Raw genomic sequence first — 26,225 nt, 5'->3', positions numbered from 1 at the left:
GAGATGGTCGGACTGTCCTCAGAGCCTGCTATGTATGCTGGAGGGAGTTTGGCGCAGGGATGGTCGGAGTGTCCTCAGAGCCTGCTATGTATGCGCGAGGGAGTTTGGTGGTGCAGGGATGGTCGGACTGTCCTCAGAGCCTGCTATGTATGCTGGAGGGAGTTTGGTGCAGGGATGGTCGGACTGTCCTCAGAGCCTGCTATGTATGCTGGAGGGAGTTTGGTGGTGCAGGGATACTCGGACTGTCCTCAGAGCCTGCTATGTATGCTGGAGGGAGTTTGGTGGTGCAGGGATGGTCGGACTGTCCTCAGAGCCTGCTATGTATGCTGGAGGGAGTTTGGTGCAGGGATGGTCGGACTGTCCTCAGAGCCTGCTATGTATGCTGGAGGGAGTTTGGTGGTGCAGGGATGGTCGGAGTGTCCTCAGAGCCTGCTATGTATGCTGGAGGGAGTTTGGTGGTGCAGGGATGGTCGGACTGTCCTCAGAGCCTGCTATGTATGCTGGAGGGAGTTTGGTGGTGCAGGGATGCTCGGACTGTCCTCAGAGCCTGCTATGTATGCTGGAGGGAGTTTGGTGGTGCAGGGATGCTCGGACTGTCCTCAGAGCCTGCTATGTATGCTGGAGGGAGTTTGGTGGTGCAGGGATGGTCGGACTGTCCTCAGAGCCTGCTATGTATGCTGGAGGGAGTTTGGTGGTGCAGGGATGGTCGGTCTGTCCTCAGAGCCTGCTATGTATGCTGGAGGGAGTTTGGTGGTGCAGGGATGGTCGGACTGTCCTCAGAGCCTGCTATGTATGCTGGAGGGAGTTTGGTGGTGCAGGGATGGTCGGAGTGTCCTCAAAACCTGGTATGTATGCTGGAGGGAGTTTGGTGGTGCAGGGATGCTCGGACTGTCCTCAGAGCCTGCTGCACAGCTGACACACAAACACAGACGCACGTTCTCCTCAGCTCTTGTGCTCTTCCAAGGCTGCATCTAGCAGGACTCCAGAGCTGGTATCTGGGCTCATCCTTGTGTTTTGTGATCAGACATGGAATGAGTGGCTTTTTGTTCTATTTTGTGTAGCTTAAGACAGACACAGAACATTTATATTGCGCTTTTCTCCTGACGGGCTCAAAGCGCTTGAGCTGCAGCCACTAGGGCACGCGCAGTAGGAAGGAGCAGTGGGAGTTGAGACCTGTTGCTAGTGCTTAGGCTGGACTGAGGCCTGTTGCTAGTGTTCAGGCTGGACTGAGGCCTGTAGCTGGTGCATAGGCTGGACTGAGGCCTGTAGCTGGTGCTTAGGCTGGACATAGACCTGTTGCTGGTGCTTAGGCTGGACTGAGGCCTGTTGCTAGTGTTCAGGCTGGACTGGGGCCCATTGCTGGTGCTTAGGCTGGATTGGGGCCTGTTGCTGGTGCTTAGGCTGGACTGCGGCCTGTTGCTGGTTTATAGGCTGGACTGAGGCCTGTAGCTGGTGCTTAGGCTGGACTGAGGCCTGTAGCTGATGCTCAGGCTGGGCAGAGACCTGTTGCTGGTGCTTAGGCTGGACTGAGGCCTGTAGCTGGTGCTTAGGCTGGACTGAGGCCTGTTGCTGGTGCTTAGGCTGGACTGCGGCATGTAGCTGGTGCTCAGGCTGGACTGAGGCCTGTAGCTGATGCTCAGGCTGGGCAGAGACCTGTTGCTGGTGCGTAGGCTGGACTGAGGCCTGTAGCTGGTGCTTAGGCTGGACTGCGGCCTGTTGCTAGTGTTTAGGCTGGACTGGGGCCCATTGCTGGTGCATAGGCTGGACTGAGGCCTGTAGCTGGTGCTTAGGCTGGACTGAGGCCCATTGCCAGTGCTTAGGCTGGACTGAGGCCCGTTGCCAGTGCTTAGGCTGGACTGAGGCCCGTTGCCAGTGCTTAGGCTGGACTGAGGCCCGTTGCCAGTGCTTAGGCTGGACTGAGGCCCGTAGGTGGTGCTTAAGCTGGACTGAGGCCTGTAGCTGGGGCTCAGGCTGGACTGAGGCCTGTAGCTGGGGCTCAGGCTGGTCTGAGGCCTGTAGCTGGGGCTCAGGCTGGACTGAGGCCTGTAGCTGGGGCTCAGGCTGGACTGAGGCCTGTAGCTGGGGCTTAGGCTGGACTGAGGCCTGCTGCTGGTGCTTAGGCTGGACTAAGGCACCAGTTGCCAGTGCTTAGGCTGGACTGAGGCCTGTTGCCAGTGCTTAGGCTGGACTGAGGCCGGTAGCTGGTGCTTAGGCTGGACTGAGGCCGGTAGCTGGTGCTTAGGCTGGAATGCGGCTGGTAGCTGATGCTTAGGCTGGACTGAGGCCGGTAGCTGGTGCTTAGGCTGGACTGCGGCCGGTAGCTGGTGCTTAGGCTGGACTGCGGCCGGTAGCTGGTGCTTAGGCTGGACTGAGGCCTGTTGCTGGTGCTTAGGCTGGACTGAGGCCTGTTGCTGGTGCTTAGGCTGGACTGAGGCCTGTTGCTGGTGCTTAGGCTGGACTGTGACCTGTTGCTGGTGCTTAGGCTGGACTGAGACCTGTTGCTGGTGCTTAGCCTGGACTGAGGCATGTAACTGGTGCTTAGGCTGGACTGAGGCCTGTAGCTGGTGCTTAGTCTGGGCAGAGACCCATTGCTGGTGCTTAGGCTGGACTGAGGCATGTAGCTGGTGCTCAGGCTGGGCAGAGACCTGTTGCTGGTGCTTAGGCTGGGCAGAGACCTGTAGCTGGTGCTTAGGCTGGACCGAGGTCGGCTGCTTAGGCTGGAGTGAGGCATGTTGCTGGTGCTTAGGCTGAACTGAGGCATGTTGCTGGTGCTTAGGCTGGACGGAGACCTGTAGCTGATGCTTAGGCTGGACTGAGACCTGTAGCTGATGCTTAGGCTGGACTGCGGCCTGTAGCTGGTGCTTAGGGTAGACTGCGGCCTGTAGCTGGTGCTTAGGGTAGACTGCGGCCTGTAGCTGGTGCTTAGGGTAGACTGCGGCCTGTAGCTGGTGCTTAGGCTGGACTGCGGCCTGTAGCTGGTGCTTAGGCTGGACTGCGGCCTGTAGCTGGTGCTTAGGCTGGACTGCGGCCTGTAGCTGATGCTTAGGCTGGACTGCGGCCTGTTGCTGGTGCTTAGGCTGGACTGAGGCCCATTGCCAGTGCTTAGACTGGACTGCGGCCTGTTGCTGGTGCTTAGGCTGGACTGAGGCCCATTGCCAGTGCTTAGGCTGGACTGAGGCCTGTAGCCGGCGCTTAGGCTGGACTGAGGCCCATTGCCGGTGCTTAGACTGGACTGAGGCCCATTGCCGGCGCTTAGACTGGACTGAGGCCCATTGCCGGCGCTTAGACTGGACTGAGGCCCATTGCCGGCGCTTAGACTGGACTGAGGCCCATTGCCGGCGCTTAGACTGGACTGAGGCCCATTGCCGGTGCTTAGACTGGACTGAGGCCCATTGCCAGTGCTTAGGCTGACTTGAAGCCCGTTGCTGATGTTCAGGCTGTGCAGAGACCTGAAGCTGGATCTTATAGTGGACCTTAGAGGGCACGGGGCTCAGGAGCAGAGATTTGCTGCAATTTTGGGATTGAAACTTCGCAAAACAACTCCCGGTTCCCCCTTCTATGTAGAATATTGAGGCGCCCTGAGCGGCCCTGCCGACAACAGCAGAAAAGACAATAGGCCACAAGGTGGGAGTCCCTGTGCCATCACCTGATTGACTGGAATGGGAGGTGCTTGTAGGCAGGAGGGAGGTCAGGGTGGGAATCTGATGCCAGTATTAGGCCAAGGAATATGCAGTAGGCGGGGCTAGTGGCGCAGAATCTTCAAAATCGCATGGTCTGAGTTAGTTATTGCCATTACCTTCCATATTTTATACAGCCGTACAGCACAACTAGAGTGGGCAGATTACCAATAGGTATTGCTTTACAAATGTTATGGCAAAATAAAAAAATAACAATGTATGTGTCTCCATCTATAGCTTTTCGACTCACTTTGCCTTTCTCCATCCACTTAAAGTGGACCTGAACTCTTACGCAGGACAGAAGGAACACCTAGAGAAATGCACCCTGTATGTATTTAGAGAGTTTAGCCTGTCTAATTCCCCCCTCATCTGTGACTAATCACCAGTGTAATCTGAACACTCAGCTGTGTCAACTGGCTGCCTCGGCAGAGTAGCTTATTTGTAAACATGTTAATCCTGTGTCTGCTTTCATGAAAGCAGGAAGTAGGCACGCTGCAGATTTGTTGCAGGATTTGTATCAGCTGTAATAAAGAAATGTTTTTCTGTAAAGGTTATTATGCTGTTGCTTATCTTTTAGAGCAGAGAGGAAGTTCTGAGTTCAGGAGTTTTTCGGAGTCCAGCTGGAATGGGGAAAGTGAAAGGTGTTTGTTATTATTGGGAATATTACAGGGTTCACGTGGCAGAGATCCCTCCCGCTGTTTTCTGTTCTGTAGAACACCATAAAATGTAGCAAAGTGTATAATGACCATCCGCAATGAGTAACGATCTCATCCAGGGGACCCATTCTTCACCAGCAATGAGAGGTTACTGTCCCTCTGTGCATTTCCAATTCAGGCCCAAGCACAGAGAGGATCAAAACGTAAAAGAACAAATGTTCATCTGTTGTTAGCATTAACCACTTCCCCTCTTCCGGGAGGAGTATCTACATCCCTGCAAAATCCCTCTACGGGTCTCAGTGATCTATATACCCGTCACTTGTCGATGCGCGCTCCTGCTGGCTCCCGCGCTCCTTCTAGCCGCCGATCGTTACAGGGGACATCAATGAATGGGAATGCAGTTCCCACGCATTGATCTAAGTCCCCAGTTCTTCTTGCACTGGTTTTGCTAAATCTCCCCCACTGTCCTTTCTACACTTCACACTTCGCCTTCACATTTAATTGCTAGTGATGAAGCAGCACCTTTTCTCTCTTGTTAGGGATGATATAATGGCTATGCAAGTTCCGAGATTCATTCTTGGCAATCCTGTTGCTGAGCAGGAAATTGCTGAAAGATTGGCAGAGTATTGTGGTGCTTCCTAGAGCTCCAGAAATCCGTGATTCACATGGAATGAGCAGCACTGTGGCGTAGTGGTTAGCTCTCTCGCCTTGCAGCGCTGGGTCCCTGGTTTGAATCCCAGCCAGGGCACTATCTGCAAAGAGTTTGTATGTTCTCTCCGTGTCTGCGTGGGTTTCCTCCGGGCACTCCGGTTTCCTCCCACATTCCAAAAACATACGGATAAGTTAATTGGCTCCCTCTAAAATTGGCCCTAGACTACAGTACTTACACTACATAATATACACATATGGCAATGGTAGGGATTAGATTGTGAGCTCCTTTGAGGGACAGTTAGTGACAAGACTATATATATATATATATATATATATATGTATATATATATATATATATATATATATATATATATATATATATATATATATAGATATAGATATATATACACACTGTACAGCACTGCGTAATATGTCGGCGCTATATAAATAATAATAATAATGGAATCATCTGTCTCACTATACCCAGGCTCAGAAAAGACTGGAACAATACTTCAGCTACAACAGATGCAGAAATACTTTGTGCTTTTGTACCAGTGTTTTCAGGGCCGCCATCAGAAATGTCTAGGCCCCATATTGGGCAAACGTACTGGGCCCCCCTCACTACCCTTAGCTCTCACCCCCATATTACAATCCATAGCAAATCTCAGCCAACAATCTCATACAAAATAGGGGCATACATTTGTTTGACGGTGGCATGGTGGTTAGCGCTCTCGCCTTGCAAGCGCTCGGTCCCCGGTTCGAATCCCATCCAGGTCAACATCTGCAAGGAGTTTGTATGTTCTCCACGTGTCTGCTTGGGTTTCCTCTGGGCACTGCGGTTTCCTCCCACATCCAAAAACATACAGATAAGTTAAAGTGGACCCAAATTAAAAATACAAGATTTCAGAAATAAAATCTATTTTCTAAATTATAATAATAAATGGCAGCCTTTTTTCAGTTGCACGATGACAAATATAAAATATTTTACATTTATTGGAGAAACTCCTCCCTTCCTTTCAAATTGCCGGACAAAATCCGGCAAACTGATAGAGTAGATGGTGTCCAGCAATGGAGGAATTGCTAATGGCTGCCCCCAGTATAACCCTAGTTACAGGGCCGAATTTACAATAAGGCACTGTAGGCTCATGCCTACAGGCGCCTGATGATAAAAAGGCAGCTCACTCCCCTTCTTGAGCGCCTCCCTCCCTCCTTCCCCATGCAGAGTCCTTATGAGAGTGTGAATGAGAGGCTACTCACCCTGCTCTCGGCATTACATTGACCAGATCTCCCATCAGACGGGGGCACCACTAGCTACCTAATATCTGGGGGCACCTCTAGCTACTTAGTATTAGGTAGCCAGAGGTACACTCAATATTAAGGGACCCTTGTTGCTACCTACACAGGACAGGGTAGGTAAGGGAGAAGTGACAGCTGTGACAGCCAGCACACTTGTGGTGCAGTTCAGTGGGGGCTTCTACGTTCATGGAGGGTGAAGTCTAGGATACCAGGACATCTGTGCCTATAGGCTCCTGCGATGTTAATCCAGGCCTGCCTAGTTATGAAAAGAGAAGGTTGAAAAGCATGCACTGAAATGCTCACAGGCTTGAAGGAGTGTTTATTTATCTTTGTATGTGTCAGAGTGTTGCAACTAAATATTTTTAATTAAAAAAATGTTTGGTTTGGGTCTGCTTTAATTGGCTTCCCCCCAAAAATTGGCCCTAGACCATACATGCACTACACGATACATACATATGACTATGGTAGGGACTATATTGTGAGCCCCTCTGAGGGACAGTTAGTGACAAGACAATATACTCTGTACAGCGCTGTGTAAATAAATAAATGTGTCGGCGCTATATAAATAAATAAATAAATAAATAAATGTCAGTGATCGCCGACATCAATGAGATGCTGCAGTCATTCACAAAAAACGAAAGTAATGCGTCCACGCATTACTTCTTGTTTGTGTACTAAGGCCCGGTTCACACTTGCGGTGGACCTCCGGAATCGCCGTGCCGGAGCCGCACCGCTTGCAGAACGGACGGAACGGACGCACGGCATAGCAATGAAAGCCTATGCGTCCGTTCACATGCGTCCGTTCTGCCGAACCGGAGCCGGACCGGATCCGGGCCGGATCCGGACTCCGGCCTCCGTTCCAACATGCGCTATTTTTTCATCCGGCTCCTCCGGCAGCCGTATCCGGGGCGGAGCCGGACTGCACCATCCGGCCAATACAAACCAATGGGAACCGGAGAGCGCACAACACACTGGCTGAGAAATCCGGATGTTCTACCCCACTTCCTATGGGGATTGTTGCGGCGATATTGGATGGGGACACATGGGCAAGCATTTTGGAGTGGAGCAGCACAGCTGGATCCGGATCCGGAGATGTTGGCAGCATGTCGCAGGTGGAGGTGAGTGCTAAACAGCAGAGGGCCCGATTCCACAGGTCCCCCTTCTGCTGACCTCCCAGACCCCAACATTTTTTTTGTTTTTAACGTTACTTTTGCCAAACGGATCCGGATCGCATCCTGATGGACACCTGATGCAACCTGACCGGATCCGGATCGGATCCGGATCAGAACCGTACGGTTCCGATCTGGATCCGGTCCGGATCCGGTCAGGTCATCCGGTCCGTTTGGCAAACAACCGCAAGTGTGAACGGGGCCTAACAGTACGCACAGGACATTAATGCCCGAGGACATCTTGTGGCCAAATAGTAAAATTACACCTACACACGTTTTTTTAATAACTAGACCTATACATACGTTTAAAATTAACCCCTTGCCTCCCACACTCCCATAGTTTCCCAAATAAAACTTTTGTATTAAAAAAAAAATACAATAAAAAAACACATAAATAATTACCTTAGGGACTGAACTTTTTTAATATGTATGTTAAGAGGGTATATTACTGTTACTTTTTAAATTATGGGCCTGTAACCAGTGAAGGACGCAAAACTGAAAAAATGCACCTTTTTTTTTCAAAATAAAATATTGGCGCCATACATTGTACTACGGAAATATTTTAAACGTTTTAGTGTGCAAATAATTTTCAATTTCTTCTCTTATTATTCCCATTAAAATGCATTTAGAATAAAATAATTCTTAGCAAAAAAATACCACCCAAAGAAAGCCTAATTGGTGGCTAAAAAACAAGCTATAGATCATTTCAGTGTGATAAGTATTGATAAAGTTATTGGCAGATGAATGGACACAGTGCTGAAAAGTTAAAATTGATCTGTTTTTTCAAGGGAAAAACCCTTGGAGGTTAAATGGTTAAAGGGTCTGTTGATCACAGTGATGCCGTTTGCCACTTTTGGCACATTTTATCATTCTGAAAAGTGGCAATCTTTAAGTGTAATGCAAGTCAATGAAAGCCATTTCTTTTGTTGAACAGTGGGACCGGGGTTTAGTTGGCCAATTTAAAGGACACCCTAGGGGAAAATAACCTGATAATAGATAATGAATATTTTCTATCAACCTACTATTAAAATGTCTATGACTATGAAAATAGTTTTATTTTCGGTGTATCGGCTAAATAAAGTGTGTTTAAAGAGATAATATAATACCATTTCTAAACAGTGCTGCTCATCCGGATTCCGGATATCCTAATTACTCGGATAATCCGAACTTTTTCCATTATCCGATTCTGATTCCGGATACCTGGGTAAAATCCGGAATGCTGTATCAGGATTCGCAGCGGTATCCGGATAAGAATTCGGATATGCGTTTGGATATCCGAATCCGGATACTGTAACTATGGAGATGATGTCCATGACGTCACTGAGCCAATCAGAGGGCTCCCAGCAGAAGCCCTAGCAACCAATCACAGAAGGGAACCCGGGCCAGCCCCCCCTGTATATTAAGGAGGGGTGCCATGATGAGAAAACTCTTCCTTTCTTGTGACTTCTCACTGAGAGACATGCTCCAGTGCTGCTGGCCTAGCAAGTGCAGTATACAGTGATAAACCTAAAGCTTCTCTGTGATTAACACCTTCACTATCACTACACTATTGTTAGGTAGCTAGCTTGATTTGTGTGTGTGTGTGTGTGTGTGTGTGTGTGTGTGTGTGTGTGTGTGTGTGTGTGTGTGTGTGTGTGTGTGTGTGTGTGTGTGTGTGTGTGTGCGCGTGTGCGCGTGTGCGCGTGCGTGTGCGCGCTATGCACAGACCAGGACAGCTGCTGGCCTGCTATTAGCCTTGGCTACAGTATAGGTTAGGGAATAGGATTACTGTGTTATTGTGTAGTTAGTACTGCAGTCAGTGCTAGTTAGTTGTTAGAGTAGTAGTACTGTGTACCACCCTTTACCACCACAACCTCCTGGCTCCTCCTGATTAACTATTACTAACTAAGCCGCCTGGTTCACAATTTGTTTACAGACATGGTACCACCAACGCTACGTGCCACATGGCACTTGGAATGTGGCCCGTGCCACTGCCAAGTGCCACGTGCGGCATGCTCCTGGCAGACGTTACACCTGCTGCATTGCCCTGCTCCTGCTGCCTGTGCTGCTCCCACCGCAAGGGGTATCCGAGCAGTGCTGTTTATAAAGCGCCTTTCTCCCATAGGACTCAAAGCACATCTACTGAAGCGGAAAAAAAATTATGATATGATTTGTATGTGTAGTACAGCTAAGAAATAAAACATTAGGAGCAGAGACATAAGTCTAATATTGTTTCAAGTACAGGAAGAGTTAAGAAACTCAATTTGTTATCTATGCAAAAGAGCCATTGAGCTCCAGGACTTTCAAAGTAGCAGAGAGCTCTGTCTTCTGAAGCTTATTATCTCAACTGTCAGTCACTGTATTGTTTTTTTCTCAGAGGACATTCAAAAGTTCACTAGTATGCTCTGTAAATTCATTTAGAATGCTGACTAGTGTGTAAACTGCAAATATTAGAGAATGATGCCTTGTTATTAAAAAAAAAAACTATATAACTGAAAATAAAAATGAGAATATTTTCTTTGCTACTAATGTTCTAGTAACTATTTGTACTTCACAACCAATTCATTAAATCATCATTTTTTTTCGCTTCAGCGTCTCTAACCACTATAAGGTCGCTGCCAATGCACGCTTCCGTGCGTGCATACATGCTCACAGGCGTGTACACAGCGCTTACGCACGTGCAAGTGCATGCGCGTACAAGCACATACACGCGTTTAATGAATGATTGGTGTTATTATTATTGTTTAGTGTTTATATAACGCTGACGTCTTCCGCAGCGCTGTACAGAGTATATTGTCCTGTCACTTAACTGTCCCTCTGAGGTGCTCACAATCTATTCCCTACCATAGTCACATGTCTATGTATGTATAGTGTATGTATCCTAGTCTGGGGCTAATTTAGGGGGAAGCCAGTTAACTTTGTTTTTGGGATGTAGGAGGAAACCTATTTGCTATAGCAGCAATCATTTGTTTTTAAAGGTACAAAAAAAGTAAAAAAAAAAAAAAAAAAAAAAAAAAAAGTTTAACAGTGGTCAGAATAAAAATCTGCTGATCATCTGCCTCTAATACTTTTAGGGCCCGTTTCCACTATAGCGTTGCGGAATCGCCGGCGAATCACCGCAGGCAAATCGCATGCGGGTGCGATTTCGCATGCGGTTTTTGCCGCGATTTCGCATAGGTAAGGCTGTATGCGAATTTAACCATGTCACTGCCTGTGTAAATTAACATTAACACCTATGCGAAATCGCATGCGAAATCGCGGCAAAAAAACGCATGGGGAAAACACATGCGATTTCCCTATTAAATACATTGCGTGCGATTCGCCTGCATTCCACACGCAGGCGAATTCTGAGGGCCCTACCTTACAGATTTTTTCTGCACAGAAAAACGTGCGGGGAAACGCACAAGTGGAAACAGTCCCATCCACTTGTACTGACTGTGCGAATCCGCATGCGGGCAACGCATGCGGATTCGCGATAGTGGAAACGGGCCCTTAGCCATAGACCCTGAACAAGCATGCAGATCAGGTGCTCTGACTGAAGTCAGACTGGATTAGCTGTATGCTTGTTTCAGGTGTGTGATTCAGACACTTCTGCAGCCAAAGAGATCAGCAGGACTGCCAGGCAACTGGTATTGTTTAAAAGGAAACATCCATACCCCTCTCCGTTAAGGTTCCCTTTAATGATTGGGGGATGGGGGCAGCTTGTTTGTCGCAGGGTTAAATACTTTTCTGTTTGTGGTGTCCTCCCTCCAAGCAGGTGGCGCTCAGCTTCCCTCACAGAATGGGCTCTGGCCACGCCTATCTTCCTTGCCTCAGTCTGCCCCAAACTCAGCAGCCGAACTATGAGGTGCAGGCAGTGGTGACACAGGCATTGGTTACCGAGGAGCTTCAGCAGTCTTCGGAAACATACTCCAATCTTTCCCCTGTGAGTCTCACCTTGCCAACCTTGACTAGGTAACAACAGCCGGTGCTCCTCTCCTGCAGGTCCACCATTCCTGAAAACCAGTACAATCCAATCAGTAGAAGGCACTCCACAGGCTCCAAACTTGCGTTTGACTTGTTTATTGAGCTACAGCACACACTACATGTTACGGGTTCACTGACCCTTCATCAGGTGTCTTCGGAAACATGCCTGCGGCCTCACAGGGTGGCGGAAGGTCACCTGTTACCCGAAAATGTCAGGACAGGTGAGTATTTAAACCAGCGACTAACTTCCCCCCATCTTGTCTCATTGAAATTCATCAGAAATCATTTTTACGCACTGTTGAACCTTAAAATAGTATAAGCATTAATTCTGTTTTTTCTTTCTTTAAATTCTGCACAGAAACTATTCTCTTTGGGTGCCGGAGACCGCCAGCTAATCCAGACCCCTCTGTATGACAGTCTGCCAGTGACGGGGACCAGTGTGGCTCTGCTCTTTCAACAATTAGGTGAGCACAGTACTTCATTACTGGTAGCCGCAATCGAAGTGGAGGGAAAGGGAGTGGTTGGGAAAACCATAAGCTCGGTTCTCTTAAAGTGAACCTCCGGACTAAAAATCTACTCAGCAGCACTGACAAGTCTTGGTGTTTCTTTAACAGTTTCATAACATCAGAACTTTTTCTTACCAAAGCATCATTTTTAGCTGCATTTTTAGCTAAGCTCCACTCATCAAAGAAAACTGCCCGGGCTTTTTTCCCTGATGCTGTGCAAAGCATGATGGGATTTCCTATGTTGTTGTTCACTTTGCCTAGCAACTGGGAGGGGTGATCAGCGCACAGGACAGTTGGAACTGTGTCTCATGCTCCCTGTCACCTCCTTTCAACCAAAAAGATGGCTGCCCTCATGAAATCAAACATTTGCCTGTTCTTTTAAAACAGGGTGGGTAAGAGAATATATTACCTATCTATTTTAATTAACATAACTAATGTAACTTAATGACAGTATGTTTGTTTAGGCTGAAGTTCCTCTTTAAAGCAGGGGCCAGGTCATATTTCTTCAGACTGCTGGGGGGCCAGAACATACATAAAATGATGTTGAAAAAGATTACATTAAATCTAGGTATTGATTCCCCCCCATTCATGCCTGGAGGAGACCTCCCAGCAGCAGCCATTCAGTCATGCGGCATGGAAGAATGTCTTTGTGCACCAGACAGTGAAGCATACCCACGTGACAACCTGCTGTCCAGTTGGACAGCAGTGTCACCTGATGCAGACATAGCCGGGACCAGGTCCTCCAGCACCCAAGGCTGAGACACCAAAGTGCGCCCCTCCATCCCTCCCACCCCCCCAGCCATCACACACTGATTGCTATTGACTAAGAGGCGCCCCAGGGCCACCAACACCTTAATCTTTAGTTATATGGCTTACAGTCACTGCCATGTATCCCCTTTTCTTATTTATCTCTGCTTCAAACACAAATAGGAATGACAGCTGAATGAATTCTGCGCCCCCTCCTACACTGCGCCCTGAGGCTGGAGCCTGTCCAGCCTATGCCTCGGCCCGGCCCTGGATGCAGAATTGGATTGGAAGCCAGTGAAGCGCCAGACTAATCATATGTAGTCAAAAGTCACAAAATTCTTTATTAAACATTACTACAAAACAAGAAAAGCAATTAAAATATCACCAAAAAAAGGTGACGATTGGTGTCTCTCAGTTCCATAAATAACAATAGTAGTGATAAATATATCAATATACATAATGGACCTAAGGAGACACCTCCTAAAATAATAGTAGCAACCTCGGCAGATACTGATTATAATAAAGTGATACACAATTGTGGAGTAAATACTATGAGGATCACAGTATAAAGTATTAATCAAATTCAGTAAAGTGCACAAGCCAGTATGTCCTCCAAAAAGTGGGAGGAAAGAGTACAGAAAAAGAATCCTGAAAAATAGGTGCAACCTGCAATGACACTACCAGACACTTGCCAAATAAATCAATAGCGGGCAATAGAGAATAGAGTAGAAAGTAAAAAATCTTACAAACAGAGGCGCATGGAGGGATCCAAAGGAGCTTTGAAGAGAGAGGGAAACCAGGCAGCCTTAGGGCTCTTTCACACTAGAGGCTGCGGTAGAAAAGGCTGAAACTCAGCCTTTTGCTTAACGCCAATACATAGCGTTTTCAAAGTGTTTTCAAAGCGTTCTACAGCTCAAATGAAAACGTCCTTTTTTTTTTTTTTATATATATATAAAAATAAGTGAACAAGTCAGCTGTAAAACGCTTTGAAAACGCTTTGAAAGCGCTGAGGTTGGCGTTTTCCATTGACTATCATTGAAACGCCAACAGCCAACTTCGGCTGTAAACAGCCCTGAAAAAGCTCCGGGGAGCTTCAATACGCAACGCCCAAAAAAAGCTGCTTTAGGTGTGAAAGGTAAAATGAAAGTCTATGGACTTTTATTTTACCTTGGAAAACGCCAACTATGGTTTTGGCTGTAAAACGCCGAAACTAGCCTTTGGTGTGAAAGGGCCCTGCATTGCGCAGGCTCAACCTGCTTCAGAGGAGGCTCAGAACTGTATATACACTGTACATGTCTATCTCATCATGTGACCTCGGGTATGCAAACCTGGGAAAATCTAAAGGGAAGAAATGAGATACTTACCTTAGAAGAGGGAAGCCTCTCTGGATCCTACATAGGCTTCCCCTGTCTCTCTCTGTGCCTCCATATAGAGCTAGAACCGCCAAAGTTCCACAGAGCTCACCGATATTGCCTAGGCAGCTCTCGCCTGCGCAGTAGCACAGAGCCGATGCTTGGTAGAAAAAGCCGATCCCGATTCGCTCTGTGACAGTGCGCAGATGCAAGCTGTCTGCACAGTGTGAGTCAGCTTCGTTGGCAGTCTTGGCCCTGGAACAGCGAGGAGAGGGCGACGGGTAAAAACCCTTATTGTGCGTTTTTTTTTAAAACAATACCTATTTAGGTATACTTTGAAACTACGATTTCATGCATAATGAATTCAAACCAATATTTTATTAAATACACATTGAAAAACGGATGTATACTTGAACTTTAATTTGGGCAGACTATAGCCAATCTAGCAGACTCTTCAGTCCTTTTTTTTTTTTCCCCCTTTACTATAAATATCATGAATTTGAAGCATAATCCTGATAATACTGATTTACCAGCAGCAATGAGTGAGCCCTGCTGCGCAGTGATACTCTGTGACCCGGCCATGTCTAGAGCTATGGCAGCTTCCAGTAAGTATAGGGTTGTGGGGGGGACGTTTACTACAAATACACATAGCAGCCGGGTCTGTGTGACTCCCAGAGCGGCTATAAGGGGCCTCCCCCCTCCCCGGGAGCTGAAACATGCCTGATTTGTGCGTCTCACTGCGGGCTGCTATACGACACGTCCTACTATACATACTGTACAGCTACCGACCCAAATCCCATTATCAGATCCTAATATTCTAAGCTCCGGCCCTGGGACAGTGTCGCACCACTGGACAGGAATAATGTCCCTTCTCAGAATGGGGTTTATACAGTTCTAAATCTGGAAATTCTAGCACAAGGCCTGCATTGTCCTCTCTCTGTAAAATCGAGTTTGTCTGGATTTACACAGCTAGAAAGATCTCAGAAATAGCCCGTTTGGTAATGCCCAGTGTAAACGTTTGTACAGAAATTAGTGGTGAAGTTAAAAAGCTTACAGGGGGAATTGGTAACACGATTAGAAGGTGTGATTGTTATGTGACGGTAAGCTTCCACGTAATGCCACGAGACAAGGTGAAACGTTCTATCAGAAGGAAACCCCTGTATGGTCATGTAGGGCGAGCTCAAAACAAGTACCCAAGCAATCGTCCGGTGTATGGACACATAGGCATGCAGTTGTTTTCAAAATGAGTACCCAGGGCCAATTCTAGACTTTTTGCTGCCTAGGGCAAACTTAGGAGGATGTGTCGCCCCCTCCATCCCCGATTTGGAATGATCGCACAACACCCAACAATTTACTCTGCTTCATTTACTGTCCTCAGTCAGGTAGGACTTGACATGACATGCTGCAGCTCAACACAATAACACACTGGCTGCAAGTCTGTGACAAACAAACTGCTCAACCAGTCAGCCATCCTCCATTCCTCCTTAGTCAAGACAGCAGTGCCACCTCCTCCCTTTTACTGTGCAAGTCAAAAGAAACATTGCTGCTCTTCTGCCTCCCCCCTCCTCACTCACTGTCAGACTCCTCACACAGCACAACAAGCTGCTTTTCCCCAATGATGACCTCTTCACCTCGCTCTTTTTTCGCTTCTCCTCCTACTCTGACTGCATGCTGTAAGTGCAAACACAGTACAAACATGCTGCCCCTGTAATCTCTGCGCCTGATGCAAATGTATCAGCTTGATTCATGAGAGAACCAACTCAGTGAGTACAGCATCTACAGAACAAGTAAGAGAAAATAAACAAGCGCTCCCTGTGTTTGTCAATTTTCACTGCTAAAACGTTTACCCGTATGTATATCGGATGGATGGCCTCCCAATGAGTGGTTGGCTTCATGAGGAACTACCTCGCTTCTTCAGAGTTCTTCAGAGTACATCTCTGAAGAAGCAAGGTAGTTCCTTGCAAAATGCTTTAGTTTTTATTGTAAGCAAACTTGGATTAAAATCGCTTTGAATCTTCCACCAAAGTCTGTGTGATCCGTAATGCCAGGAGCAAAAGTAAAACGCTCATACAGATGGAATCCCTGCAGGGTCATGTAGAGGCGGAGCTCAGAACAAGTACCCACGAAATCGTCCGGTATATGGGCACACAGGCATGCAGCTGTTTTCAAGATGAGTACCACATCTACAGAACAAGGAAGAGAAAAGAAACAAGCGCTCCCTGTGTTTGTCAATCTTCACTGATAAAACGATCATCCATCTGTGCCTGCTGTGTCTGTATATCGGATGGATGGCCTTCCAATGAACTGCTGGCTTCCAGAGTTGTGCTCACGAGTCCCGAAGGATTCAAAATGTGTGATTCCAATGAGGCTTAATTTCCTCATTTGTGCGCCTGGGAAAGAGGGGGTTACTTGCCCATAAGTCCGCTGTCTTCTGTGCATCCCAAACATTTTGCATGCGTTTTATGGGACGCGTTGCAAGACTCACTACAACACTTTCTCCTTCTGGCTTGAAGGAGGAAGTGCGGGGTAGTGAGTCTTGCAAGTGTCCCATAGGTCACGTGCAAGAAGTTTGGAAAGCATTGAAAACAGCGGACTTATGGGTAAGTAACCCCCTCTCTCCCAGGCGCACACCTGAGGCAATTAATCCTCATGGGAATCACGAATTTGAGTCCTTTCGGGACTCGTGAGCACAACTCTAATGCTTTAATTTTTATTGTAGGCAAATTTGGATTCAAATCTCTTTGAAACTTACACTAAAGGCTGAGTGATCCATAATGCCAGAAGCGAAGGTGAAACCATCGTATGGTCATGTAGGGGCGGAGCTCAGAACACGTACGGCTGGTTTCATGAGGAGCTACTTCGCTTCTTCAAAAGTGAATCTATGAAGAAGCGAGGTAGTTCCTTGTGATATGCTTTAGTTTTTATTTAAAAGAAACCAGACATGAATGCTTTGGCACAAAAGGAACATATCCCCAAATAGATTTATTAAATAAATACTATAACTGGTATTTTCACCGCTGTTTTGTGCCGTTTTTTGTGTTTTTTATTTTACTAAAACTTCATGCAAAACACAGTTCATCAGAAAAGCATATTATTTAGTGGGCTGTGTGCAAAATGAATTCACCATTTCTGAAAGCCTCTTATGACTAACAAATATAGATAAATAAAACGTTTTTTAATACACCCTTACATTAGCAGCTCCTCCCATCTCATTACAACTCTCTGTGATGCTGCAAGTATACAGAAAGGGGAAAGCAGAGCCAGAAGGGGGCAGGCTTAGGCCTGAAAAGACAACAGAGAAGACAGACTCAGCTATAATGATCCCTGAGCAAAGCCAGACGGAATGCTCAGTCGGGGATTTTATCAGGGCTGGTAACAAGCAGGCGGAGCAGTGAAGGATGAAACAGAGAGCAGGGTAGGTGTTTTATCTAATGTTCCCACTGATATGTATGGTAAAATACATGAGGGTGCGCCGTCTCTGGTTCACTTTAAAGGACCTCTGTCACGAAAATCTTAACATTTTAAAAACGTAAACTTATACAATATGAAGTACGTTTCTTCCGGAGTTAAATGAGCCATACATTACTTTTCTCCTATCTAGCCCATATTCTCATAGGGGTTCTTAGGGTTTTCTTTATTTTTAAAAGCACTTAGTGAATGGCAGTTGCACCGTCCAACTGCCAAAAAAAGTGTACGGTGAGCAGGGAAGCTGGCCAGCATCATTGTATAAATCTTTTTCAGGGAATGTCTTTATAAAGAATAAAGGCCATGCTTAGAATCCCCCATGTAGAGATGGACTAACCCAACATCTGTAGGTAATGTTATATTTCTACTACCTACTGTAAGTGACAGCAACATAGGAGAAAAGTCATTTATGGCTCATTTTACTCTGGAAGAAATGTACTTCTTATTTGTATGTGTTTTACATTTTAAGATTTTCGCGACAGTTCCTCTTTAAGGCAAACTTGGATTAAAATCACTTTGAAACTTACACCAAAGTCCAAGTCATCTGTGTGAGGCCAATCGTTAGACGGCAACCAGCCATTCATCGGGAGGCCATCCATCCAGTGTACAGAGGCAACGGTCACAGCTTGGCCAGATCTGACGGAGACAAGCCGGCACCAGGCTAACAACAATCTAATGGCCGATTGCTGATGTCATACAACGCTGCCGGCCAACACCTAAGGTGAGCTTCTCAGTAGTGGCAGAGTTTTATCAGTGATGAGTGAATGAGGATAGCGTCATATGAGAACATCAGCAATCTGACATTAACACTTCCTAGCCTGGTATCGAATCATCTCAATAGATCGTGAGATCTGGAGATGCACGCAAATAGTTCCTTTCAAAACGTGTTAGTTTTTTTTTTCTATGCAAACCTGGATTAAAATAACTTTAAAACATACATCAAGGTCCGAGTTATCTGTGTGAAGCTAATCGTTAGACGGTAACCAACCGTTCATTAGGAGGCCATCCATACAGATGAACGAGTCCACCCTGACCAGATGTGGAGACGAGACAATACCAAGCCAACGCTCTTATGCACAATTGACAATCTTGTCATATGATGCTATCAGCCAACACTTAAGGGCTGGTTCAGATGGGCGCTTGTGGACGTCGCACTTAGCAGATGCTAAACGCTTCTCTGCAAACAAGCGTTGGGCATCAGTTCCTGTCTTTCGGTAAATGTGTCGTGTTGTGACTCCCTCACAGGGGGACACAGACGTGCAGTGCTTAGCTGATCCTGGACGCTACATATAGCATCCAAGCCAAAACGAGATGATGGAAAACGATGGGATCGAGCTCAGCATTTGTGCAAACGATGGAATAAGCCAGGACCAACGTTTAAAAAGTGCTGTCTATCTGTTTGAATGGACAGCGCTTGAACGACTAATGTAAAGCTGGTTCAACGTCAGTGTGAACCGGCCCTAAGGTGAGCTGCTGTTTACCGGGAGCGTTTTACGGTTGCTTAGTGAACGGGAACTTTATCAGGCCCATGTGAAGTACATAACGTAAAAAAAAAAAAAACACCTCAAAATGTAAAGTCTAAATGGATGAAACAAATTCGATGCAAATGTATACTCACAAAAACGGGTTACCTCAGAAGCAATCATTGTATCGGCAAGTGGGGACCTTAGGCTTCATTCACACTAGTGCGCCTCTGTCTGCTTTTCGGCAACGTGTGATGTGCTGAAAAAAAAGCAGACAGCCTTAGGCCTCGTTCACATCTATCTGGCGCAGATGGCCGTGTGATCGTAACGCAACGCTGACAATTGCACGCCAACAGCGCCGCTACCCGCTTCGCTGCTGATCTCATTTATTACAGTGAATGGGTCAGCTCTGCGCTTGCGGGCAGAATGCAGGCAGCAGTACGCAAGCGCATCATAGCGCATCGTACTGCTGCGCAGCGCGTATGATGATCTTGCGTGTCGCACATCATACGCGCTTCCAAATGCGCATGGAAGCGCGCATGATGTGAACGAGCCCTTAGACCCAACCCCACTTGGGTTAAGATGTCGATCTCTGGAGGTCAGAATTTAGGGAGTAACACCCTCCACCAGGAGTGGACAATTTGCAGTTGATAGCGGTAAAAACAGGGGCACCAGGAAGATTAAAATGTACTAAAAAACAGCTGCTGGAGGTAACTCCACATTGAAAACTCGAATTGTCTTGTAACGATCAATAACTTTATTGTATACTCCAAAAACAGTGTGACGCGTTTCGCTGTTATTTGACCCACTTCCTCAGGCTATAAATGGGAGTAACTTATGCAAGCTCTCAGCAGACAAGATGCCTCCATGTCGCCACACAGTGTTCCCCTTTATACTCCCTACCTTCTGTGCAGCATATAGAGAACTGATGGAGAACAGAGACCTTTCTGAGGAAAGCGTGTTTTCATGGAAGGTGAGGGGAACTGTGACTGGCAATTTTTATTGGCTTAGTAGCGGCCACTTGTCTTATAGAGCTGTATATACAGTAGGATTTGGCCCCCTTAGTAAGCACTCGGGACCCCGCGTTCTGCGGTCGATCCGTTTACATTCTTCGCAGAGCGGTAATCTGACTCATTCCGATAGGCAGAGGATGTGGCTCCCCGCGATGTGCTGTATATACAGAGGGGATCATTATTCACTGATCACACCGACGTACGCAGGAATAGCAGCTCTAAGCATGAATTCACGGTTTCTGGAATCAGAGACAGATTTATCTTGTTAAGGACTCTGTCTAAACAACCATCTGACAATCTGACAGGCTAACAAGTGAAAGCCATTGCAAAACATTCACCTTCAAAGGAAGAGCGTCAAGTGATTTCTAGAGGTTTGGCTTGGTCGCTGTTGTTTGCGCGCGTTTGTGCAGTCATATGGAGTAAATTCTTCATTTCTTAAAGTGACACTGAAGCGAAAAATAAACACCTTAAAGAGAATCTGTACTCTAATATTCTTACACTAAAAAGCATACCATTCTATTCCTTATTTTCTCCTGTGCCCCTCTGTGCTGTTTCTGCCACTCTCTGCTGCAATCCTGGCTTGTAATTAACAGTTTTAGGCAATGTTTACAAACAAACTAACCAGCTTCTAATAGGCTCAGCTAAGCATAGTGTGTGAGTATGCAGAGTATGCAGGGGGCCTGCAGAGGGTGTGTATCGCTTCTACCAATCACAAGCAGCCCTGCACATTCCACACAATCAAGCCTTAGCCCGACAAACAGGACAGAGGAAAGATACATTGATTTATTACAGAGACAGTGTAATTAGGAAGAGCTGCAGTAAGCCCCAGCACATTAGAACAGGCATAGGAACTCATAGGACAGAAGAACTAAGGCTGAAAAAATTGTTACAGAGTCTCTTTAAGATAGAATGAACTTTGTGTAGTATGGATACTTGACAGAACATTAGCAGCAAACAAGAGTCTTATATTTGTATTTTCAGTTATATAGCTTTTTCTAAAACATTGCATAATTCTCTAATATTTGAATTTTACAAACTACACTCTGCATTTTAAACTATGAAACACAGCAGTGCTAATGATCCTTTGAACGTCTCTGCATTAAAATCTTATCTGAAGTTGCTTTTTACTGTGTCTTTGATGTGTAAGTGCTTCAGAAAATAGCACTGCTCTCTGACTAAATAAGCTGGAGAGCTCAGGGAAGCTCTTTTGCATAGATAACAAGTGAAGTTTCTTAATTTTTCCTGTACTGGAAACAATATGAGACTCGTATCTTTGCTACTAATGTTCTATTTCTTAGATGTACTACACATACAAATCATTATATCATGTTTATTTTCACTTCAGATACCCTTTAAAGAGAATCTGTACTCAAAAATTCTTACAATAAAAAGCATACCATGCTATTCATTATGTTCTCCCGGGCCCCTCTGTGCTGTTTCTGCCACTCCCTGCTGCAATCCTGACTGTAATTGCCAGTTTTAGGCAGTGTTTACAAACAAAAGAGTAGCTCAGTGTGTGAGTCATACAGAGTGTGCAGGGGGCTGGAGAGGGTGTGTATAGCTTCTATCTAAGCACAAGCAGCACAGCACATTCCAGCCTGACAGCCTGAGCCTGACAGAGCCAATAGAGGAGAGAAGATTAGATCATATAACAAAGATAATACAGCCACTGTGCAACTAAAAAAGGCTGCAGTTAGACAGAGCACATTAGAACAGGTATAGGAACTTATAGGATAGAAGAAATAAGGATGAAAATTTTGTTACAGAGTCTCTTTAAAGCAGCAGGGACAGCCATACTATCCCAGGAAAAATAAACCACATGTATAAGTAGATAAATATCGTACTTGTTTTACTTACATAACATATGTATTGTACTCTATAACTAAAACCACTTTCTGTGCATTGCACGGTATACATTATTATTTATTATTTATATAGCGCTGACATCTTCCACAGCGCTGTACAGAGTATATTGTCTTGTCACTTACCTGTCCCGCAGAGGGGCGCAGAATCTAATCCTTACTGTAGTCATCTCGTGTAGTGTATGTATCCTCTAGGGCCAATTTAGAGGGAAGCCAATGAATTTATCTGTATGTTTTGTGGATGTGGGAGGAAACCTGAGTGCTTGGAGGAAACCCACACAGACACGGGGAGAACATACAAGCTCCTTGCAGATAGTGCCATGGGTGGGATTCAAACCGGGGACCCAGTGCTTCAAGACGAGAGCGCTAACCACTACACCACCGTGCTGCCTAATACATAACATATATAAAAACAACATGAACCACTGTGCTATTCTATGAAGTATATTAAACAATTTCTAATACCTCACACTTCTAGATAAACCTATATTCATTGCACATCGTTAATGTTTGCTGGGCACCAGCTGCATGCATGCTTTCTCAAAAGGCTATAATCACCACAGTTCATATCAGGGCTGTGGAGTCGGTACAAAAATCTTCCGACTCAAACTCTGACTCCGACTCCTCAGTTTCTGAAACCACGACTCCGACTCGGGTACCCAAAATTGCTCAGAATCCGACTCCTTAGTCTAATACTTAACAGGGCTGTGGATTTTGTACAAAAATCATGCGACTCCGACTCCCGACTCCTCCGTTTCTGAAACTCCGACTCCGGGTGCCCAAAATTGCCCCGACTCCGACTCCACAGCCCTGGTTCATATAGTGCAGGGGTAGAGAACTTATGGCTCGGGAGACAGATGTGGCTCTTTTGACGGCTACATCTGGCTCACAGACAAATCAGTAGGGGTTGATTCACTAAGCTACACTGCTCAATCAGCGCAGCTAAGTGTGGCAGCGCAAGTAAAATGTTCAAAGTAGGCACACTACTGCTGTAGCATGCACTACTAACTTACTCGCACTCCCCCAAAACGAACGGCTGCTCCAATTGACCCACTCTGGACCTTGTCAGGTCCAGTGACTTTGTAGGACAAGATCCCCGCACTTTGATTGGCCCAATAGGCTGCCTGTCACTTGACAGGCAGCCTATTGGGCCAAAGTGCGGGGATCTCATCCTACAAAGTGAATTAACTCCCAAGTCAGCTAGCTAATTGTACAAGCTGTTAGTCGGTATTTCTCCTGTCTGGGAAATTTCGGATGTTGCTGAAACCCAAGAGAAGCTGAAGACGTGTCTGACACTTCCGCTGTCCAGCGGATCAACTTTATACACATCACCATGGCAACAGGGACGTGAGCCCTCTGCTGCGCATGTACACTGTCCCAGTTTGAAACATATTTTATTGTATGGCTCTCAAAGAATTACATTTTAAAATATATGGCGTTTATGGCTCTCTCAACCAAAAAGGTTCCTGACCCCTGCTATAGTGTATTCACCCGAAGGAGCTCTCACTTTGCCGTTTTAGCCATTATGGTGCTGCTCCATGTATGCAAATCTATAGTTTCTTCACTGGCCAGCCTTTAAATTGCAATTCACGTGTCCAAGTACATTCATCCACCGCCTCTAACCCAACCATAGTACTTCTGGTGGGTCCATAGATTGATTGGTTACTGATTACCAAACCGCTTTGGCATTTGTGTGCGTCCATGGATCAGTTTGAGGATGGTGGCCTGGAGGAGCCAAACTTAGTTGATGCGTTTCACTGGCTATCTGCCAGTTTCTTCAGACTTTACACTTTGAGCGCCCTCTTCATGACTTTAAACATTGCACTCAAGAATATTTATTTCTTGAAGCTTTGACTTATTCTACCCATTTTTAAGTAGAGAAAAAGTTTTTTTTATATTCAGATAATACGGTACCACACAAGTCGGTAATTTACCTCACTAGTCTGTCATTTCCATTTTCCGTGTGGTAAAAGCCTTAATGAATTGACGTTTCACTAAACGCTTGGTAAAATCAGCTGCTTTCTACTTTACCGAAAGCGCTAATGCTCTGTGAATTGAAGCCTTTGTGGAGGACTGTCCACACAGCCAGTCAGAATTCTAATTTCTGCTCACATATTTGGCAGCACTTGTCACTAGGGCACTATAAAAAGGGAATGTTTGACAGGAAAAAATTATAACAGTGTATGAAGTTATTTTAGATAATGGCCGAGTGGTTATTTTGTTTTTAAGTTCGGTTGTAAAGGAACTTTGGGGCCAGATTCTTTTTCTTTTTTTATTATGTTATGTTTTATTACGCTGTGTGGAAAAATTTGGCCTAATTAGTAAAGGCTGGTGTGGCTGGCCATTTTACTGATGTGCATTTTCCTTTATTAAAATGGCGTTCTTACGGCTGTTTTGCGGCACCCAAATGAAAAGATCATAAGGGTGATCACGGCACGTCCCCAGCGTGATCTCGGGAGATAATGCGACTCGTGGGGGGGGAACAGTTGTCAGAATAATCTTTCTTACATTTTTATGAACGCTCACGCTGCTCCCAGGAAGTCAGCCAGACGGACGCGGTGTTCGTAATGACAGTGAAATATGTGGAGGCATTGCGTTCTGTTCTGTCCACTGCGAGGTATTGATTTATGGCTTTATGAGTGGACATTACCATGTCTGTATGAGGTCTATTATCACAACGCTGCGGTCATTAAGGCTGCTTAGCTTCAAGGGTTTGCGTGGCCACGGTCCTGCGCAAATGCTTGTTAGCCTTATAGAATGTCTTGTTCCTCTCACTTATTGAATGGTAATTAAGGGACGACTACATGAAGTGTCATCAGATTAGCCATTCTGTAGGAATAACATTTGTAATGAATACTTTTTTTGTCCTTTAAAGTGGACCTGAACTCTTGCACAGGACAGAAGGAAAACAGAGAGAAATCCACCCTGTATGTATTTAGAGAGTTTAGCCTGTCTAATTCTCCCTCATCTAAGACTAATCACAAGTTGTAATTTCATCTCTCAGCTGTGTCAGCTGGCTGCCTCAGCAGAGGTAATTTGTAAACACAGGATGTTAACCCTATGTCTGCTTCCATGAAAGCAGGAATTGGATACACTGCAGATGTATTGCAGGATTTGTATGAGCTATAACCAAAAAAAAAGTTTTTCTTTCCTTTAAAGGTTATTATGCTGTTGCTTATCTTTTAGAGCAGAGAGGAAGTTCTGAGTTTGGGTCCTCTTTGAAGTTAACTTACCTAGTTAACCCATCCTGCTTAGTATCCTGCTTAGAAGCTGCTTAATTCAAGGGATTGCTTATTTCTCAGTTAAAGATAAACTCCGACCAAGAATTGAACTTTATCCCAATCAGTAGCTGATACCCCCTTTACCATGAGAAATCTATTCCTTTTCACAAACAGACCATCAGGGGGTGCTGTATGGCTGATGTTGTGGTGAAACCCCTCCCACAAGAAACTCTGAGGACCATGTTTGGGAGGGGGGGGGGAGGTTAGCTTATACAGTTTTAAATGATAATGTAATCAAGATTCCTATCCCTCATCTATCACTTGATCCAGGCAATTGCTGGCTGCTGAATTTACTCACAGATGTGTCACACTTGCTGATGTTACATTGCAAAGCATGATGGGAGCTGAGTATATGAGAATGGAGGGTGGTTTAGTACCAGCTAAAGCTCAGCAACTCCACCTAAAGATCAACAGTCTGCAAACCCCAGCCCCATTCCCATCCTGAAGCAGATGCAGGTGTTGCCTGTTGGCTGCGCACACAGTCTCTCCTCTTACATGGCGTCATTTGAATTAAAAAACAGAAGAATTGGGATCATGTGACTAGACTGTTCATTGATCAGTATAGAAATGTAACTGCTTTCCTACAGCTTGAACGCGTTGGAATGCGTTCGGGCTCATTCACACTACAGAGCGCATACACGAACGCAATTTCGTGCATGCGTTGCCATTGTGCGGCCATCGTACGGAATACACATTGTGGTGCGCTAGTAGCGCAGACGTTGGCAGCCAACCCATCAGGAGAATGTGTGCGTTGTGCGATTAGATGTTCCCAAAAGCGTTACATCGTATTACATCGTAAAGCCTGAGAACACACACCTGTAATGTGAATGGTAACATGGAAGTCTATGGACTTTCATGTTGCCATGTAGATCATACACAATGTGCGTTGCGTCAGAACTGACAGCGCAGCACATAGTGTGAATGAGCCCTAAGAGACCTGTCTGGTACATAAAGATATTTTTCCTACTTGCACACTACAGTAAAAACCTCAACAAATTCTGGATCAGGCATCAGCGGACAAACGGGCAGGCAAACGGTTCCCATGTTAAAGCGGACCGGAACTTCCTCTCTGCTCTAAAAGATAAGCAACAGCATAATAACCTTTAAAGAAAACATTCCTTTGTTACAGCTTATAGAGCTTC

At 45.9% G+C, this 26,225-nt stretch overlaps 1 protein-coding gene across 6 annotated transcripts in view; it reads left to right on the top strand.

Annotated features, from left to right (window-relative positions):
- Nucleotides 1-26,225, top strand: part of SBF2 (SET binding factor 2) — a 604,108-nt gene that overhangs the window by 271,847 nt on the left and 306,036 nt on the right. For all 6 annotated transcript variants that reach the window (XR_011024739.1, XR_011024738.1, XM_068260376.1 and 3 more), the window contains exon 6: nt 11,753-11,858. Coding sequence is in view for 4 of the 6 variants with exons in the window: in XM_068260376.1 (XP_068116477.1) it covers nt 11,753-11,858 (106 nt within the window). In the remaining 2 variants the exon portion in view is untranslated. The remainder of the gene's footprint in view (nt 1-11,752; nt 11,859-26,225) is intronic.

Source organism: Hyperolius riggenbachi, chromosome 11, assembly GCF_040937935.1.
Source record: "Hyperolius riggenbachi isolate aHypRig1 chromosome 11, aHypRig1.pri, whole genome shotgun sequence".
Classification (NCBI taxonomy): Eukaryota; Metazoa; Chordata; class Amphibia; order Anura; family Hyperoliidae; genus Hyperolius; species Hyperolius riggenbachi.
This window is presented reverse-complemented; position numbering and strand designations above follow the sequence as displayed.